This window comes from Exophiala xenobiotica (genome assembly GCF_000835505.1).
Source record: "Exophiala xenobiotica strain CBS 118157 unplaced genomic scaffold supercont1.7, whole genome shotgun sequence".
Lineage (NCBI taxonomy): Eukaryota > Fungi > Ascomycota > Eurotiomycetes > Chaetothyriales > Herpotrichiellaceae > Exophiala > Exophiala xenobiotica.
The window spans coordinates 1,750,073-1,769,710 of NW_013562488.1; the positions used below are offsets into that span (position 1 = coordinate 1,750,073).

The window sequence follows — 19,638 nt, forward strand, 5'->3', positions numbered from 1 at the left end:
GCGTTCCCGAGCCTAGCCTGGTGCGCCCCAAATGTACCCGGTTCTTCCACCCCTGTCAGGACCCTTTTTCGCCCGTCGATTGCGATTGCGATTGCGATTGCGATATCTACAAGTACACACGTACTAGTACCATCCTTGATTAACAATGTCACTCGTACCATCCCTACAATCCTCTTTCACTATTTTCGTTCTGCAATCCTCTCCACCACTTCTACATCACCCTCAGCCGTACATTCCTCGTTGTCTTTCTTCCAATCTATGGCGTCATGTCACTAACATCTGGCTCTTACAACCTGGAGTGGCGAACTTTTCCACGCCTGTACGATCGCTGATCGACTGGCTCCATCCCCGAACAATCAGCAATCAATATCTTGGGATACTTAGACATCTAGTATCATCTCAACAACGGAGCGCTCATGCGGGTTCGACCCGAAAGCCGCCAGTGATCAAGTAAAAGCCCTCAGGACTCTGGCCTTGCCGGGAATAATTTCCCGAGCGACCTTCCGCTTCCTGTGCCGCTAGACCAGCACAACAAGATGGCATATTCGCACGGGTCTTCGCTTCCAACGCCTCGTACACCTTCCATGCCGTTGTGTGGTCCGGTAGCAGAACAAATCGAACCTTTGCCAATTACGCCTCCAGAACTCTCCGAGGCTTTCTATGAAGAGGCTTTTGACGCAGACTGCAGAACGATCAAGAAGGCGCTACATGTCCTAACAACCGAGAGGCTCGCTTTATCGCATCTTGAAGAACTCTATACCAATTCCGCCGAGATCCAGGGGTCCCTCTTGCGGGCCATTAGACAGATTATCCATTCTGAAACTCGCCATGGGAAGACCATCTTTACAGGTGTCGGCAAGTCTGGCCATATCGCAAAGAAGCTCGTCGCCACCTTTGTTTCCCTGGGTATCCATGCGGTATTCCTACACCCTATCGAGGCCTTACATGGAGACCTAGGGGTTGTTCGCCCCAATGATACTATTATCATGGTCACATTTTCTGGAAAGACGCCTGAACTCATCTCTCTTCTTCCACACATCGAATCGTCGATACCCCTGATCGTCATGTCTGGACATTTGAACGAAGGCTCATGCCTACTACTCTCGAATCCTGCAAGAGCAGGTTCCAAGAACATTCTGATACCAACTATTATCCACGAGTCTGAGATGACGTCGTTCGGCGTGTCGGCACCAACGACATCGACAACGATCACGCTGGCAATTGGCGATAGTCTCGCACTTGCAGTTGCCGACGAGTTGCATTCCGCAGCTGGACAGCAGACACCTGCCATATTTGCGGCCAATCATCCTGGAGGTGCCATAGGCGCAGCACTCAAGCCGACAGTCCCATCCGAGCCACGAATGTCTGATCTGGCGACGACAGTCTCTCAAATCCCCATAGCAACCCCACGTCCAGGACAACCGCTCCTGTGCTTCGATGTGCTTCTGGCTGCTGTGCGGTCATCAAAAGGATTTGTTCGGACTTCCTTGCACCATATGATCGGCCCTCGAAGGATACAGAGTCTCCAAATCCCCGAACTGCCCGTTGCAGACTTGGAGGATCAGTTTGGGAGAGTGGTTGTTGAAAAGACTGACTGGATATCCGTGCTCGCCAATACGACCTTGGACGAGTGCAGACGTTGGATCCACCAGATGCGCGATGAGGGTTCTGGACGTGGTAAAGAATTCCTGAGGAGGGGGACCCTGCTTGGGATCGTCGACCAGAGCAACGAAGTGACTGGGATTGTCGAAATAGAGGAGTTGATGGGCGAGGATTTTTGAATGATTTATGCATTCATTGCATTCATATTTGGCAGCGTTCTCATGGTATAGACAGGCTAGAGGTTCGGCTTTCCCTCGCTTGTTTGTGGAGTTGCATTTCCGGTGTTAATGACATGACGAATCTCATGCATACCAGTCATCTTCATCGGCACCCTCATCTTCGTCGGCTTCGTCGGCTTCATCAGGCCGTGTTTCTTGCTCTAAGCTGCCAGCTGTTGTGCTAGGTTGTCCTTTTCCTGGATCCGTGCTTGCTTGCGCGGCATGTCTCAAGGCGTCCCTCTTCTCTCGTAGTTTCCGTACTCGCTCCTCCATCTCCTCCATCACCTCGAATTCCTCTTCTAGCCGCCTCTCTTCATCCTCTTTCTCATCCTCTGCTTCTGTCTCTAGTCTGTGTCGTTTGTCTTCGTCTGACTGTTGTTTCAATTGCTCAGCCGTGACTGGCGCTGCAGTTATCGTGGCCGAAGCATAGTCTGGTTGTGCGGCTGCCAACGGAGCGACTTCTCGCTCGAAGGACGCCCATTCGTCTTCATCAACAGCTGGAGCCTGGGTCGAACCCCCGTCCACGGTGTCTGCTGCCGGAGCAGTAGAAGGCACGGGCTGTTGTATTGACTCGTTCAACACATGCTCTGGTTCAGCTTGTTCCGGTGCAGGCTCTTGCCCAACATCACCAGTTGTCGGCTTCTTGTTCAGACCCACCGGCCGCGACCTTGCCTTTTTCCGTGTATCTGTATCAGTCTCGTCTCGCTCCTCTTGCACTTCATCCACATCCTCGATCTTTCTCTTTGTGCCTTTGGTTGCGTTCTCTTGCGCACGTTGAACATTTTTCCGGTGATTTGCGCTCCTAAGATGCCCCTCCCATAGCGCCTCGGATTTGACATTCAGGTCACATATGGTGCATATTAGCATACCCGATTTAGTGTACGAGAGGTGAGGGTGAGAGATTCTTCGAGATTGCCTCTCGGCAGCGAGGAGGGCGCGGACGTCAGCCATGATTGTCCGCGGTCGAAAAGATGGAGGGAAGAACAGTCAGTCACGCAGGTGTAGACGCACCCCAGATGAAACACTTCGCAAGCACAAGCGAGAATGCTGTCAAAGGCATCACGCTGCCATTCAATGAATGACGCTGGTCACGTGCACGCGACTTTCTCTAGTGGATCGTCCATTTTATCTTTATCGGTATGGAGTCCATCTTCCCAAAGCGGCGTTTGTTTTGTGCCGTAAGAAGACGAATAACAACGCCACTTTTACACGATATCTTGGCGAGCTGTCGAAGAGGAGGCCCTGTGAACTCATCTCCCGCCTACGTTGCCTCCACCTTCGCCATTCAAACAGCACTTCGTTCACCATCTACTCAATCAGCCTCCTAGAAACTTCTAGCTAGTGAGAGCGTTTGCCCTACTGGCATCGTTAGCGTTTAGTCTCATCGAGTCTGAAAACACAAGAGTTGGCCTGTTGGCGCATTCACCAACTGGTCTCGTGAACGTTCCCCGCGACTTGTTGTAGATCGCGATTTAAACGTGATTTGTGACAAGCCTCTACTCGCTGCTGCGTCCCGTGTAGTGTCGCGCGACGACATCATACATCTTCACAATGGCTGGTAAGCAACATCATGATGGCGCGCTTTGTGTTGCGCAGTCCATGGTGGAACCCCTCACTGACAGACGACCAGACGAACCTCGACGATCCGGTCGCGCGACCAAAGGACAATACACCAAAGACCGCGACATCCAAGAAGATGCTCCAAAAAAGAAAGGAAAGGGAAAAAGCTCGAAAGCCAAGGCAGTTGAAGAGGAGGAAGAAGGAGACGAAGAGTCCGAAGAGATCATTCGATGTGTCTGCGGAACATATGAAGAGGAAGAAGATGTCCCTCGAGCAATGATCTGCTGTGACAGATGTGAAGCATGGCAACACAACAGCTGCATGGGTCTAGAAGAAGATTACCAGCCCGAAACATACTTTTGCGAACAATGCAAGCCCGAGGACCACAAAGAACTGATCGCCGCTATGGCGCGTGGGGAGCGCCCCTGGGATGAAGCGCTAAGGAAGTTTGAAGAGAGGACGAAGAAAAAGGGTAAAAAGGGTCGAAAGTCTGGCGGTGCTCGAACAAGCGAGGTAGGCCCAAGGGCGTCTCAAGAGGCCAAGGACCAAACACCTCAACCCACGGCGACCGGACAGAAGCGCAAACTGGAGGAATCCCCCAGCGTACCAGAATTGAAGGTGGGTTACGTTGCCACTTTTCAGGACAACAATGTATTAACTAGAACACAGAACAAGAAAGCTCGAGGAACACCTGCGGCAGACACGAATGGCGCCAAAGCTGCAACTCCAGCGCGCAAACCTAGCGAGACTCCCTCAAAGCCTGCATCCAAGTCCGAATACCCTGTGGTGACAGACGTAAAGGAGCTTGCGAATAGTTCCAGGAGGCAAGCTGCGTCTACTTTGATCAAGCTGATGGAGAGTCAAATCAAAGAAGCATCAAAACAAGGCGAGTACACTGCCCCAAGCGGCTCAAGCACCCAAGCTATCTCAAACGGCATCGGCCTGCGTCTTGAGAGCGCCCTCTATCACATCCATGCTGGTGGCAGCGGCGAACCGAATGAAGCGTACAAGAATCAGCTACGATCCATCCCCTTCAACCTGAAGAAGAACCATGCTCTCGCAGTACGACTACTTAGTGGCGATCTCAGCCCTGAAGAGCTTGCGGGTATGGATCCAAAAGATATGGCGAGCGAAGAGCAGAAGAAAAAGGATGCGGCTACCATGAAAGAGCTGGAGAAACAGCACACAATCGTCGAAGAGCAAGGGCCTCGTATCCGCCGTACGCACAAGGGAGAGGAATACGTCGATGAGTCGAGACAAGTCGCTGCTGAATCTCAGACCTCGAATGCTCCCGTCCGGAGACCAAGCGGAATCGAGCAGTCAGATGCCGAGTCAAAGAGCCCTGTTATTAAGAGTCCATCGGAAATCCCTGGAGCGGGTCGATCCAGGCCTAAGCCATCGGTTGATACCAAGCGACAATCGTCCTCCAACTTCGACATCGACAAGGTCTGGTCAAATGTTCAGGGTTCGCCTGATGTTGATGGACACCGGTTTGGCGACCTTTCCCAGCAGTCACCCGGCATGGCTGTCAGAGAGCCCATGGGACCAGGCGCCAAGGCAGACGCCGATATCGATGAGCTACTCAAAGACGAAGAGGCCGAATCACCGCCGTATTCACCCAAAGAGTCCGCTGAGGCCGACGGTGTGGTCTGGCGAGGTACCATTAATGGTGGTAATCTCGGTCGTTTCCGCGCCACGGCGAGACATGCAGCAGGAGCAACGCCTGACAGCGACACTCTCCGCATGACATATCGCGACGTCTTACCGCAGGAAATCTCCATCGGAGGTCGCATACAACCGCCCAAGGCAGATGAGTACCTCTGTGGCCTCGAGTACAGCAATACGTCAGACCTGGTGATTGTTTACATGCCGGAGCCACAAAACTCGCCCGACCAAGAAGAGTTCGACAAGTTATTCCGGTATTTCAAGAGCAAAGATCGATTCGGCGTGGGGGTGCAGCATCACAATGCAGCGATCAAAGACATTTACCTCATTCCATTGAACGAGGGTCAAGAGTTGCCTACTTTCGTCAAGAAACTCGAGACTGACTTCTCCGACCCGGCGAGAGAACGTATGCTGCTCGTTCCAATTGTCATCAAGAACAGCGAGCTGCCTCACATGCAGGGAGCGAACTTGGATGGTACACCCACTGCGGCGAGTCCATCGAGCAGAGGACCTGCAGTTGCACAGACGCCCATCACCCCGCATGATGGTAGCTTCGAGCCGCCGCAGACTGGTATATACAGTCAGTCGCCTGCGCCTGTGCCAGGTCAGTATGGAGCCAACGGGGCGCCTCCTCAAATGATGCCGACTCCGGGGTTTGCCCCACCGGGACAGCCATATCCTGGTTATGGACAACCGTCACAACTGCAACCACAGTCACCTGCCACGATGACAGCCCAGAAAATATTGGGTCCACTGGCATCGAGTCCCGCTGTTGTTCAACTCTGTGCTCAGGCGCCGAATGCAGGAGAGATCGAATTCAAGATCATCAAGGAGTGCATCGAGAAGAATCCCGAGGCGGCGAATCGGTTGGACGTGCTCACTACCATGTTGCAGGAGAGTAGTATCGCTGCAGGCGGTCAGGGGGGTGGGATTTGAGGCAGCAAGCCTTTTTGCTCGGTTTGAGACCAAGCAGCCTATCTCTGTATCAGGTTTCAATGCCAACATATGCAAAGACTGAGAGATGGTTGGATAAGAGACTTTTGTACGACGTGGCGGAGAAGATGTGTGGATATACCCCGTGGGAGTGTCGTTGATTGAAAATATTTCTGCGGCAGGAACAACACCAGCACTATTGCCCGATGGCAAATCTGTTGTGTTGTGTTGCGCCCAAGAGAAGAGCTGGGATTGATTAGTTGTGTGTACAGCTTTCGGCTTCGCTTCGCGCCGCTTAACGTTCTTGTCAGTGTAGAAGATGAACAATTCCGCCAATTGTGCTTGCAGTGTTTTCTCTCACGACAAGGGGGTGCAGCATATGTCATGTCTGAGGCAGGACTGACTCAGTTAGAAGCGTTTCATATGCTGGAGCATCACGGACCGTGGTATGGGAGCTTGGGGGTTGGGCTTAGAAGTTAATGGCGTTGTGGGCTTTCAACTAAATAGTTAGATGTCACAGAATGAGAGTGGGCGGTTCAATCGCAGTTAACATAATACGGGGTTCATCGTGTGTTGATCCTCGTAAACTGCATACATTCATTATACCTCGTCCTCGCGACCTCGCGAAATCTCAACTTCTTATAGCGGTTCAGAATTCGGTATCATTGCGTCTCGAGAAACGTCCTCACAAGCTCATCCCGCCTGCCCTGCTCGATCGTATAGAACTTGACGTCCCTCACCACGCTATCCGGCAACTCATCAAGACTCAGATCTCGGTTCGTGTTCGTCCTGTCCATCCCCTTGAGAAGCGAGACAAGCTCCTTCCTCCGCTCGTTCTCACTCGTTTTCAACTTCGCCACAAGTTCGCGGTACAATTTCTCCCGGTCTTTATCCTGCAACGCACTATCCCGCATCTCGGCCTCTTTCTTGAACTTGCGCTTGAACTCGGGCCAGTACAGTTTCGGCGTGGCGTGCTTGTGCAGGAAGCGCAGATACTCGACTTTGGCGTCCCGCGGCTTTTTGGACGAGGATTCTATCTTTTTACGCTCTTGTATTTCGGCGATGCGGTCTCTCGACCACGATGCAAAGGCGTCGCGGCGGGACGTGGTGTTGGGCAAAGCGACCCATCGCTCGTCCTCGACTATGGCAAGGTCTTCGATCAGTTTTTCGAACGTCGAATATGGAGATATGCCCGAGTCGTCTAGCAGGGAGCGGAAGAGGGCAGTATTGTCGGCAGAGGTTAGGGGAAGGCCTTCATCCTCGTCTGCAGAGTGGTGGTCGGAGTGCTCAGGGTTGGAATACGCGTCTTCTTCCATGGCGGCAAGTTGCCAGGCAATATCGTCTTCATTGAATTCGACCGGACCGGCTGGTGGAGGGGTTGCTGAGAGGCGCGGCCGTTTAGCGAGTTTTTCTTGGTCACCGTCGGCTTCGTCGTCAGTGACTTCGACTTCTTCGTAGGAATCGCTGTCGTAATCCTGGACATCTCGAGCTGGCCCTGCTCGAGGCTGTTGGTCTGTAACCGTGGATTCTGCCCTTGTCTCGACCTCTTCGGCCCGCGTAGTCTGTGGCTCTGGTGGCTGACTCTCAGCTTTCTTCTTCGCCTCCCACTCCTGCCTGTCCATCTCGATGACCGCCATCATGACGTCCTGCGGGAATTTCCACAAACTCTGCTTGGTTTCTGCATTGTGCACGAACCGTCTGCCCAGCTTCGTCTTGACGAGAACCCACGGCGGGCAATCAGGGATAGGCGCCTTTGACTTCGGTCTGTCTCCCTGGTTCCCCCTTCGGCGGGAATGTTCTTGGTAACTTCTCCCGCCAGTGAAGTGACCTGCTCCTTGCGTATTCCTTTGGAATTCTTCCATTGCCTGCAGCGATGCGCGCATGACATGATCGGGTTCAGTGGCGCCATAGTCGATCTGAAGGGGCTCCTCGGAGGGAGCAGTGGGCCTGGTGTATGTGGATTGCTTGGTTTCTGCATTGTAGTAGTAGGTATGTCCGGTCGGGGCTTTGTGTTCAGTCCACCCTGGTGGTAGAGGTCGTTCCTCGGGGGCTGGAGCAGCGGTACGGTAAGTAGATTTCAGCATCGTGAGCGAAGGACTCAGAGAAGCAGCTCTCGCCCTCTACGGAGTCTGAACAGGGTTGGAATACTTCTAGACAAAAAGTTGGAGCAATTGTGATTCTCAGGAACTCGTGAAATTCTGCCACCGCCCTGCCCTGGTAAACCAACTGACGCTAAACTCACTTGGGAGCAATACCTCTAGAGACCAGTAGAGATGGATTCGATTTTGATCCCCTGATCTCGGTCATCAAGGCGGTGGCTAAAAGATGGTGACTGTCAACATATAGAGCTTGCATACCTGAACTACTGCCATAAAAAGAGGGCGAGTCGTGAACTGGAATTAACCGACTTTCACGTGACCCAGCCTCAAGCAAGCTGTACAACCATTTGATTGGGTGAACGGCGGGGACGCGTGAGGCTGCCGTGCCTGCAAATGCTCCTCCTCCGCATCATGAATGTCAATTAATACCCATCTTCCGTCTTCCATCCTCAATCTCCTTCCTTTGAGCTGCTCGGTGACATTTCCACAACTCCCCCGACTAGATATCAGCATCATGGCTCGAAGATACGACTCAAGGGTACGTTTTTCTAACGTTACCTGACTAACATCAGTCAATCGCTAACCGTTTCGCATAGACAACAATCTTCTCTCCCGAAGGCCGGTTATACCAAGTCGAATATGCCCTCGAAGCCATATCACATGCCGGCACCGCTTTGGGAATATTAGCACAAGATGGAATTGTACTTGCAGCAGAACGAAAAGTCACCAGCAAACTGCTGGAACAAGATACTTCAGCAGAGAAGCTCTACATCTTGAACGAGTACGTTCCCCCCCAGTAGCGCACGCGAGAGCGAACTTCTGCATTCCGGCTGTCATACTGACCGGTATCCTAGCAACATGATCTGCGCCGTAGCGGGAATGACGGCCGATGCAAATATCCTGATCAATTACGCTAGACAAGCTGCGCAACGCTTCCTACTGACCTACAACGAAGACATCCCCTGCGAACAGCTTGTCCGTCGTCTTTGCGATTTGAAACAAGGCTACACACAACACGGTGGTCTGCGACCGTTTGGCGTCTCCTTTATCTACGCCGGGTGGGATCCACAACGACAATTCCAGTTGTACCAAAGCAATCCCTCGGGGAACTATGGTGGATGGAAGGCCACGAGCGTGGGCGCCAACAACGCCAGTGCACAGTCACTCCTCAAGCAAGACTACAAGGAAGAATGCGATCTAAAAGAGGCGTGTGGTATGGCTGTCAAGGTGCTGAGCAAGACGATGGATTCAACCAAATTGAGCAGCGAGAAGAGTGAGTTTTGAACGCCTCGGAGCAAGGGTCATGACGGACTACTAATCGTGTTACAGTCGAGTTCGCGACTGTTGGCAAAACTGCAGACGGCAAGATTTACCACCATCTGTGGTCTGGTGAAGAGATCATGGCCCTGCTTAAAGAGCACGGTCTGGCTAAAGAGGAGGAGTCAGAGAGTGGTTAGAGGCAAGTGTTGCCCGCAAGATCTCATTAAGAGCATGTTTCTGCTCGGGCCAAGAGGGTTCGACAATGCAAGTGCGGAATGTACAATTTTCAGAAAGGGCAAAAACAGTGGCATAGCACCGGCGTTAACGGTAGCAGGGAAAATCAATCAGGAAGGACTTGTCGCCACGGACAGTCATTCGATCTGAAGCTGGTATGGATCCGACTTTGTCACCTCGAAACATTTTGTCTCTGCATCTTATTCACTTGTGTCTTTGCGTTTCGGGCATCCTTCAACACTGTTCTTGGTTTTGATTTCGTGACGGACTTGACACAGTCATCATGTTCGATGACCACACCTCGTTGCCCCTCTAGGTAAGGATGAAGACAGGGGGAGGTACACTTTCTTGGTAACAGCATTTATGGCTGCCTTGCGCAACGAGCAGGAGGCCCCCATTCCGACAAGAAAAGGCCCCATTACCGAGAACTGCTTGGGGCCACCTCTCCCAAAGTGGCGAGCGAGGACATTCTGCGTGCTGGCGAAAGTGCCGCGGATGCTACGAGTAAGAGGTGCCTGGATGAGAGGACTCCACACCACCGACCTGGAGTTAAATGCGGACCTTTGGTCTTGGATCTGATGATAGCCAGTGCATCGGGAGAAAAGGGAAAAAGTCGCGTGATGAATTCCAGTCACAGAACAGCACCGCACCGTACTGCACTGCACTGCCTTGCGCTGTTCTGCCTCTCCCGAGGCCACCCCTCATGTTCGCCGCTTCGTCTGCGCTGACTATGATTCTCTTCTACTACGTGGTACCCGGCCGTCGACAGGTGCGAAGGGGCATGGATGCGGACCATCTCACCCAGTCCTAGAGCAGGTATAGTAGTACGAGTTCTCGGTCTTCGATACGGAATATGAACTGAACTGAGCTGAACTGAATAGAATAGAAAATGGGCGTGGGTCTTATGGGGATTGACACACAGGCAACAACTCCAAACACGATTATGACGGGCGTACACGGCTGAACTGAGAATCGGCCAGAGACAAGACACAAAGAGACGAGCCATGGTCTCTCCCTAACGGCAGAGACGAAGGGGCGCATTCTTCCTATCCGACCTCGCGCTAGGCATCCACCTCAGTACTAGTACCCATCGAAGGGTCTTTTTCTCTGTTTGTGTTTAGTTTTGTATAAGTAGCAAGACTTCTGCTGCCACGGATCCTTCTACGGGGATCGCTGGGAGGTACAGGTCAATCTTCTACGAAAAGTCTGCCAATACCGTGCTTGCTTTGATATCACCACACAATTGCCAGCGACGATGACATTGACCGCCTCGCCTCGTCTCGCCTCGCTTCGCTTCGCTTCGTATTATGTAAGCAGAGCATTTTCTTACCAGCTCGCCAGCATCGAGAGAACCCCTTCTTTGATCGTTCTTGATTGTAGAACTTGTTTTGGACCACTGTGTCTTTATGTCCGAGGACATGACTACATAAGCTACAGTATCTAAATAAAAGTCCTTCCCATATCCATTCTCCGGCAATTCAGCGCGGGGAAAAGGACTTGTCTCTTGGCTCAAGCAAGGGCGCTGACCTAAGAAAAACCTGCATGGAGGAGCAGGCCTTGCAGGCAACATCAGACCCAAAGTTCCAAATCTGCTTGGCCCCGAATCTTGAGTAATCAAGGTGTGCGGCAATTTGAGACTCAGCTTGTCAGGGCCGCAGAGCCCCGTTGAGGCCCGGTATCGTGATACGGGCGTGACGCCTGCACACCCTCCTGAGTCTCAGGCTCGCGGTCAGCCTGGTCGGGGCCATTCACCTCCCTAACCTCCCTCCGTTGGCCACAAAGACATGTCTGTACTCTGATCCAAAGAAAACTTTGCATATGCATTGCTATTTTGCCATCTCATATCATAACCAGATTACTCCTTGTTTCGGCCCCCTTCCCAGGAGACCACTTGTGTTCGCAGCGTGGGAAACGAGCAGACGCCCAGCCCCAGCCCAATGAAGCAAGTGATTTTTTTTTGGAGCTGTGAATGAGGTAAGAAGAAGGCGCACCAAATGAGCAAAAGCAGATAGCAATAAATGGCGGAGTCAATGACAAATGCAATCAAGACAACCCCGAAGAGACCATAAGCCATACACAATCAATCATAGACCAAACACGAGTGCCACCTCGAATCCTCCTTGATGTTGATGTTGTGGTGTGCTGTATTGCGAGCCTGAGCTCGACTGGACTGTTGCAAGCCGGGCTCTCCTTTTGATATTGGTTCATCGCCGGGCCATCCAGATGATGTGGGGGCCGCTCAAAGACTCGACTGAATTGTTTTAAGTCGAACATGTCTTGTGATGCTGGACCACCCACTTGGGCCAATGTCTTGTTGGTTTCATTGTTGATACATGTTGATCGTGGAAAAGTCAAACTATTAACTCGTAACTCCCTGAAGCGCCTGGTCTTTCACCGTCTGGCATACCGCCGTGTAGGTTCGGCGATGATGACGATGGGTTGCTCATCATACCGTTGTCGACGTCTTTTCTCTTCTTCATCGCGTTCGTAGAGACTCCCTTTGCTCTCGTAGTAGCTGACAGGTCTCTCTCTTCGTTCGTACCGGTATCGCTCTTCGCCTCGGTCGTTGCGGTATGCCTTCTCCCTTCGGTCACGACGGCTTGAGCTGGGGATGATCTCGACCACGTCGTAGTTACGTGACCGCCTGTCTCGTGGGGTATCTTCGTAGACGTAGTCGTTGGATGCGGAGACAACCTTGGGAGCCTCTACAGCGTCACGCTTTGGGGTCTGGGGCACAACGATGACAGGTTTCTTGATCTTGTTCAGAGACAAGCCATGATCCCAGGCTTTGAGGAGACTGTTGATGACCTCGAATTCGGGTGGGATCTCGAGCTGGACATACTCGCCCCTCCGTCGGTCAATAATGGAGAAGGGTCTTCCTCCTTTGGAGTACGTGTATCTGGCAACGTCTCTGGCATAACTCCAGCCTCGGTCACAAAGATCAATGTCCTGTTTCCACGAGGCATATGGATTGGCACAGGCTTTGCATTTGGAAGCGTGCCGGGCGAAGTGAGACATAACCGAGTACTCGTCATCGCGTAGTGGGCGTCTGGTGGTGACTTCCTTGGCGAAGTTAACCACGCGCTGAGTGGTCGGACCTCTGGCCATCTTTTCCACTGGTGTCGACGGTGATCTGGTGGTGGGAGTGGAAGTATTGGAATATGTCAAGGGTGGTGTAGAAGGTGGAGGCGTTTGAGGCCTTGTCGGAGCACGGGTGATGGTGATGTATTGATACTGAGGAATCAAGTCATCCAAAGTATGCGACCTCTTGGGGTAATAGTAGTAGGTGGTGGTACGTTGAGACGACAGCGTGACTGTGTGGTGAGGTATTGGGAAGGAATTGAGCAGCAGCCTTGTCGACTGCGATGGCACTGGACAGTGAGTTGTAGAAGAATTGAACGAAAGGTCAATGTAGAGGCAATCAGATGTGAGTGGTAGAAGAAGAAGAATCAATGGGATAGAGGAGAGGAGGATGCCATGCAGTTTATAGCCTCGAGGTGTGGACCAGGCCAATGGTAGGACACATCAGTGCATTGAGCGTATGATGAATCGAGGGGACCTTTTGCCAGGCACTTTTGAGTCGAAGCCTGGGGACGTGGCTAACCCGAAGTGGAAGGAATGGCCCAATTCCCAGGCTGCCATGAGCATTCAATCAGGTGGTGAGTAGGCAGCGTGAGTCATGATTGGATTCACATCTAGGCACTGCCCTGGTGGCACCCTGCTTGTTCCGAAGGGTGGAAGGGTGGAAGGTTGGTCCGCAGGCCGACACAAAGCGAAACGGGGCCAAAGACAGAAACAGCGTTTATTTCGTGTTTGATTCTGAGGGGGTATGAAACGAGTTGGTTGAGAGAAGGGCAAAGGAAATGGGAATGATGGATGGGGAAGCACCTACCGTAGCGTGCGTAGGCACTCCAGGGCAGGTGGCCGGCCACAGTGGCAGTGTCGGTTCGGTTCGTGTCGTTTGGTCTGCGCCCCCAATCACTATCAGGGCAATGAAGGCGCTAAACTGGAGGAGGACAAGCCCCAAATAGTAGGACTCGCAGGGCTGAAGAACACCTCGTGAACACTTGTGAACACTTGTGAGAAGTCTTCACCCAGACTGGTGTGTTTGGTTCACCGGTTACAATCTATTCATGCACAATGATGCCACACAAGACTCAAAAACACGAGGGCCATCTGTCATCTCCTCTCTTCTGGTTTTTTCCCTTCCTGATATTTCCCCCTCGTCTATCTCCGTCCCGGCACCATGAGTACAGAATTGCAGACAACAAGAGTCATGCAGTCAGGTGCCGTACAGTCACACAACAACACCGGGTCCCATGGGAATCAACCTTGAGTGAGCCTCTGTAAATTCTCGAAACAAGGCTTATCCAAGTCTGTCCATGGCCTTACGAACCCCTGCGCTTGCACTGCCTCCACCAATCCCAGTAAAGGTGTGGCCTCTACCTGGGGCTATTCCTCTAGCAGTTACTCTGGTACTTCTGCATGCATTAATCCGCTTTATCGATAACCCCGTCCGGACGTAGCAAAAGTCCCCTGTTGCAATCAACCCTGGGCCAGCTGGACCATCGGCCGTAGCCTCCGACTCTTCCTTCAGCATCTGCTTACGTCGCTACTCAGCTGACTCTGTGCCATGCATGGGCCTACGTGCCGTTGACGTCCTTCTTCAGCATGCAAGAGGAAGAGGCATGACACACCTGCTGCCATCGGAACCCACCTGCCGACAGTCCAGAAGTCCATCGTGCATATCCGAGTCGACCTCGCCGTGGACTCTAGGGCGCAAGGGCGTACGTTTTGCGAACCTCGAACCTCCTGGCGGGATGGCGGAACTCTCGTTTAATGCTGACGGATGCTTCTCGTGGCTCCCGTGGAAATGACTTCCTGGCGGTCAAGTGTCGTACGGAGCCTTGTCCAAATGAACGGCCGCAAACCTTGAACTACCTGCCTGGGTGCCTGCCTGTTTGGCTTTACTTTTAGAGCCTATTATTGCTACACACGAGGTATACACAAGACAAATCTCCCAGAAGAATTCCGCCCGCTCACTCACTCACTCACTCACTCACTGACTCACCCACCGTAACAACGATTTTCCCCCGAGCATGATGCGTTTTGAGCCGCTCAAATGCCTTCGGGGCGTCTTCCATCCGTAGGACTTGATCCTGTACGGCTCTGACCTTTCCCTGACTCATCCACTCCCCGATTCCTTCCAGGTCTTTCCTGCTCCCTTTGACCGTGAGCATCTGCAACTTCCGCTTCCCTCCACCCAAGAATCCAGGCCACAGAAATCTCATCACGAGATCGACGACTGTGTGTAACGACCCCTCTATGCCCACTTGCACGTACTTGGCCCTAGGGTTTGTGAAATGATGGCAATTCCAGTACAAGGCAGGCAGCGTGCCAACATTGTCAACCACCAGATCGAACTTGCGCCCAGACTCACTAACCCCTTTCTTTAACGCCTCAACGACGTTCTGGCTCTGATAGTCGATCACCTCATCTGCGCCCAAGTCCTTGCAAAATTGAACATTCTTCCCTGAACACGTCGTTGCAACGTGACACCCAACTGCTTTGGCGATCTGTATGCCCCTGCAGATTGTCAGTTAGAAGTGTATAGCCAAGGCAGACAGAGACAAAGCATGAGACTCTCGCTTGGATCGCACAGCCTTTGGAGAAGAATACACTCACCAAACACCTGTTCCTCCGCTACCGCCATTGATGAATATCTTATCTCCACCTTTGACATTCGGAACAATGCATTCATACGCCGTCAAGCCGGCCGTGCCCACGCAGGCGGCGTCTTGGACGGACACTCTTGTGGGGATTTTCGCCATTTGCCCAGTTTGTACCACCGTATAGTCTTCCAACGTGCCGAACGAGGTCGGATGAGCCAGACGCCCGAAAACAAGCTGTCCGACCGGAAACTCTGATGTAGCTGTGCCGGGAGCAGGTTTGACCACACGCCCTGCAAAATCAAGGCCTGGGCAAGCCGGTGTCTTCACCGCCATGCGCCCTACCAAAGGCAACTCGACAAACTTGTAGTCTACGGGATTCAGTGAAGCCGCGAGCACTTGAACGAGCACTTTGTCTTTGCCCAGGGCTTTGTCGTCGTGAGGCGGAAGAGCAGCCGACTCGTTCAGGACGAGGTTTCTCTCCAATCCGCCATGCGTCGACGAGTATTGCCAGGCCCGCATGACCGATGGAATGGATTGTGTTGACGGTGCTGCCATCTTGGTGAAAGAGTAGACGGTGTGATCACTGTTCAGGTTATGCTGGATGAAAAGGGTCGATGATTATGGTATGATGGAGAATGTCTGGCAATCACAATGTCCTTGAATCCTTTTTTCCGCGAACGCAAAACTGGATTCGGTACAGACAACAGCCTATTCATAAGTCGAGGTAAAATGTCTCAAGGCATGGTGTGATAATCAGACAGGGGCAGGAATGAACGTCGGAAGACATGCTGGTGACATGACTTGTTTGCCTGCGCTCTAGAGGTGTCGTCACCATTGCTTGTTCCCTACGCCGTCTACAATCATGGTGGAATTCCCTACATACAGAACCGGCATCGATTCATTTGAGCAAGATAGGATGGGAGTCCCTTTGTTGTCTAGTGTCAAGGTGTTGTACCCATGTACCATAGTAGGCAGCTGGAAGCGGTCGGTGGGCAGGATACCGGGGAGACAGGCTGGCCATGACTGGAGAGTGCTGGAGCTTCCCCCTCACTGCCACCTTAGAAAGCTCTGTGGCTCTGAAGGCTGGTGAGGCTAAGTTAGTGACCCCATGTGCCCCATCAGCCCCCAATTCAAGTTATTGTTCCGAGCTGTTCTGGTTGGCTTGTTAGCAGGTGAGCTGTTGATTGGTGCTCGTCCGAGGCATGATCCTCCCGCTCCAAAAACGCGACTCAATTCTTACAATCCTTCCATCTTTCGGAACCACGGCCACACCTTCAATTCGGCTCTTGTGAGCTCATAAAGTCATGGCTAGGAGTCTGAATGGTCGCGATCAATCCAGCGACGATCCGATCTCCTCTTTTGCGCCCCCTGGTACCTCCCATTTCGACTCAAATGCATTCTCCTTCCCCATCGACACCCAGCTGGCCATGAACCCGAATTATGGCATGTCTTCATATCCACGAGACCTCGGCGATCCCACAGCATCCATCAACCACCCTGCGACAGACCATCTCGGCGGTATAACTGCGGCTTCGAATGGCACGGTGTCTGGCGCAGGCGCAGATGCCTCCATGGCCCCTCCTCAGACTCCAAACCAAGCATCCTTCATACCTGCGCGCGACAGTGTGGACGAATCGTCAGAGCATATGGCTAACACTGGCGATAAGAGGAAAAGATCAAAGACTTCGCGTGCGTGTGATGAGTGTAGGAGAAAGAAGGTACGCGTCCCTGTCTTCGGTTGTGAAGCCATGTATATTGAGAATACCAGGTCCGTTGCGATGCTCCAGTGGAGGCTGATGGCACGCCGAAAACTTGCACAAACTGCCAAAAGGCTGGTGTGATTTGTGAATTTGAGCGCAAGCCTATGAAGCGCGGTCCCTCCAAAGGGTAAGTGTAGATGCGCAAATGGATTCAGTGTGACTAAACCTGCTTTAGTTATATCAAAGAACTGGCCGAACGCGTTCAGCAAGTCGAACACGTACAGAAGCAGGCGCTGCGACAGTCCTTGGACGGGAGCTCTAATTTTGCTGGTTATGCCGAAGCTTTCTCTCCCGATGAGTCTACTCCCAGGCGTCATTTCTCCTTTAACGACCCTCGCAATCCGTTCGCACCGCTCGAATTTCAGCGCGACAGAATCCCAAGTACTGGCGCTTGGGGAAACATCGCTCCTGGATTGCGGCCGCGAGACGCTGGAAGTTTGGCAATCGCTCCTGATCAGTCCATGCCTGGCCCCTCTTCACACCAGACGAACCAGGACGGTCTCAAAATGTCAGAGAGTGTCAAACCTTTCTGGGCTGGACTTGAATCTCCTCCACCCCAAAAACGACCACGACTTGATGACCAATATGCGAAGCTTGAACCTTTCAACCTGAATGAAGCTCACTTGAACAAATACTATCGGCATGTGCACCCACTATTCGCGCTCCTTCCAGATGCTGAAGCAGTTTCGGGAATAGTACATCAGGCCTCTCCAGTATTACAACACTCCTTCGCCGTTGCCATCGCCTTGATGGGCAATTTCGAGAATGGTAGCGCGACTAATGGCAACCATGCCGACACTACATCCCAGTTTTCCAACTCGTCCGCTCAACCCCTCAAACACGAACTGCCCACCACTGCATTCGAGGACTTCGAAGAACTGGCTAGCAACGTCGCGTCCGTCGCACAGCAAGGAGGCCCTGACACGATTTCAGGACGTCTTCTATGCGTCTGGACACTTATACTGTTGGCCGCTGCATGTGATAGTGATATCAGCCATGTACAGGGGTCAATGACAACGAAAACCGACCTCATCAACTCCAGCCTGCGGATGATCGACCAACTTCGAGCAACAGAATCGACCACATTTGTAGACAATATGGACCCAAGTCAGCTCAGCCAGATTGTCCAACAATCATTCAACTGTGCCTGTCTGTTGTCCAAATTGCATGATCTTGGCTTGGGGTCTGGCTTGCAAGAATTATCGGTAGCCGACAGGCAGAGCAAAGACACCATGGTAGGATATGCTGATATTACCAAGGTACCTGCCGAAGCTGGATTTCTCGCTCATTCCTCCAACACTGTTGGCATGGTGTCCTGCCTCCTTCACTTGGACCCTTACAGTCCTGTCGGCGCGCAAGTAAAACGCATCCTTGCTTTCTCGCTCTTCGAAGATACCCTGAAAAGATACCCTCCCCTCACCCTGGACTCACCGATCGTGCATCAAACCAAGCTGTTCCTGGACTTGCTCATGTCGCGCTATCCAGATAATGAATCCAGTCCTATGCTTGTCCAGATGAAGGCTACACAGTTAACCGAATTTCTCACCAGCCAATCGATGACAGTAGCACCTTTCAACCCTCTGGACATGCACTGCTGGTCAATCGCTACCATTACATTCTGCGAATTCGTCATACACGCAAAGTCCGAGGTGTACACCAAGCCGGCAGTTGAGAACCTGAGTCGCTTGAAGGCGGCCCTTCAGAACAGATCGGAAGCGTTCCACAACACTTACGGCTTTAGTTGGTTCTGGTCCGAGGCAAAAGCTGCAGCCGACGAATATCGGATGTCACACTGGGCTGATTGTTTGCTCAATATGATTGACGATGTGGGTGGGAGATCGATGCCATTATCAGAAGGGGCTGGTGATAATGCAGCAGTCCTGCCCAATTTGTCTCTGTTGTTGGCTCAGGGATGGTTCCGCGTGCTCTACCATTACCGATGGAAGGATTGAGTATCGTGTACCTTGCAACGTTCGGATGGTGTCGACTAGACAAAAGAGATAGTCGGCTGGAAACAAGTCTTGTTTCGCGTCGACGCGCCGACAAAACCAAAACGACGAGAGGGATGAGTTATGAATTCTGATGAACCATGGATGCAAAGAAGAGACAAGCTGTCATTTGGGGCTGATGGTTTGCATACTTGTATTATAGGAGACCAGCGTGGTGTATACAGAGCGGAACGTCGCCTATTGACAGAGAGTCAAGGTGCCTGACCTCAATGGAGAAGGATCGTCTTTCTCTGTGCTCCCCAGGCTGTGTATTTATGACAGAAAGTTTCTCGATCTCCTCTTTTCCGTGTGTGTCTCCCAGCCCGTTGTACTCATTGGCGCACGGTCTCGGTGTGTATCCTGAAGGACCTGGATGCATTGTGGGTTTGGGGGCACGGGTGCGTTGTCTCCATTGGATCCAGAGACAGCCTGGAGAAGCTGGTCTACCAGATCCGAGAAATCCAAGCGGAAAAGGGATTGAGAGACCGTAAAAGCGGAGCTCGCAGGACAAGGGTAGCCAAAGTTCTTCTGGGCGCCTAGTGAGCCTAATGCGCTACCGTAGGAGTGCTGAGTACAGTGAAGCACAACGTCACTTCTCCCCGGTCTCTCCAACGAAAAGTCCCCCACGCAGCAAGAATATCTTTTTG

The 19,638-nt window shown here is 52.3% G+C and overlaps 8 protein-coding genes across 8 annotated transcripts; 4 read left to right on the top strand and 4 right to left on the bottom strand.

Annotated features, from left to right (window-relative positions):
• The first annotated feature begins 20 nt into the window (after positions 1-20).
• PV05_11341 (uncharacterized protein) lies at positions 21-2,097 on the top strand. Its single transcript, XM_013454817.1, has one exon. It carries the CDS (start codon positions 537-539, stop codon positions 1,779-1,781), a length of 1,245 nt encoding a protein of 414 aa, XP_013310271.1. The 5' UTR covers positions 21-536; the 3' UTR covers positions 1,782-2,097.
• PV05_11342 (uncharacterized protein) lies at positions 832-2,845 on the bottom strand. The gene has a single exon (XM_013454818.1). The coding sequence runs from the start codon at positions 2,769-2,771 to the stop codon at positions 1,905-1,907; it is 867 nt and encodes a 288-aa protein (XP_013310272.1). The 5' UTR covers positions 2,772-2,845; the 3' UTR covers positions 832-1,904.
• A 256-nt stretch (positions 2,846-3,101) lies between these two features.
• Positions 3,102-6,523, top strand: PV05_11343 (uncharacterized protein). Its single transcript, XM_013454819.1, has 3 exons — positions 3,102-3,378; positions 3,451-3,998; positions 4,050-6,523. Exons 1-3 carry the CDS (start codon positions 3,372-3,374, stop codon positions 5,979-5,981), a joined length of 2,487 nt encoding a protein of 828 aa, XP_013310273.1. The 5' UTR covers positions 3,102-3,371; the 3' UTR covers positions 5,982-6,523.
• On the bottom strand, positions 6,509-8,318 carry PV05_11344 (uncharacterized protein). The gene has a single exon (XM_013454820.1). It carries the CDS (start codon positions 8,060-8,062, stop codon positions 6,641-6,643), a length of 1,422 nt encoding a protein of 473 aa, XP_013310274.1. The 5' UTR covers positions 8,063-8,318; the 3' UTR covers positions 6,509-6,640.
• A 153-nt stretch (positions 8,319-8,471) lies between these two features.
• Positions 8,472-9,841, top strand: PV05_11345 (uncharacterized protein). Its single transcript, XM_013454821.1, has 4 exons — positions 8,472-8,615; positions 8,674-8,858; positions 8,932-9,350; positions 9,407-9,841. The coding sequence occupies exons 1-4, from the start codon at positions 8,493-8,495 to the stop codon at positions 9,532-9,534; spliced, it is 855 nt and encodes a 284-aa protein (XP_013310275.1). The 5' UTR covers positions 8,472-8,492; the 3' UTR covers positions 9,535-9,841.
• Positions 9,842-10,888: 1,047 nt separating this feature from the next.
• On the bottom strand, positions 10,889-13,393 carry PV05_11346 (uncharacterized protein). The gene has a single exon (XM_013454822.1). It carries the CDS (start codon positions 12,677-12,679, stop codon positions 11,963-11,965), a length of 717 nt encoding a protein of 238 aa, XP_013310276.1. The 5' UTR covers positions 12,680-13,393; the 3' UTR covers positions 10,889-11,962.
• A 980-nt stretch (positions 13,394-14,373) lies between these two features.
• PV05_11347 (uncharacterized protein) lies at positions 14,374-16,092 on the bottom strand. Its single transcript, XM_013454823.1, has 2 exons — positions 15,257-16,092; positions 14,374-15,157 (listed from the first exon to the last, which is right to left on the bottom strand). The coding sequence occupies exons 1-2, from the start codon at positions 15,796-15,798 to the stop codon at positions 14,623-14,625; spliced, it is 1,077 nt and encodes a 358-aa protein (XP_013310277.1). The 5' UTR covers positions 15,799-16,092; the 3' UTR covers positions 14,374-14,622.
• Positions 16,093-16,504: 412 nt separating this feature from the next.
• Positions 16,505-19,309, top strand: PV05_11348 (uncharacterized protein). Its single transcript, XM_013454824.1, has 3 exons — positions 16,505-16,961; positions 17,012-17,130; positions 17,179-19,309. The coding sequence occupies exons 1-3, from the start codon at positions 16,548-16,550 to the stop codon at positions 18,953-18,955; spliced, it is 2,310 nt and encodes a 769-aa protein (XP_013310278.1). The 5' UTR covers positions 16,505-16,547; the 3' UTR covers positions 18,956-19,309.
• Positions 19,310-19,638: the final 329 nt, after the last annotated feature.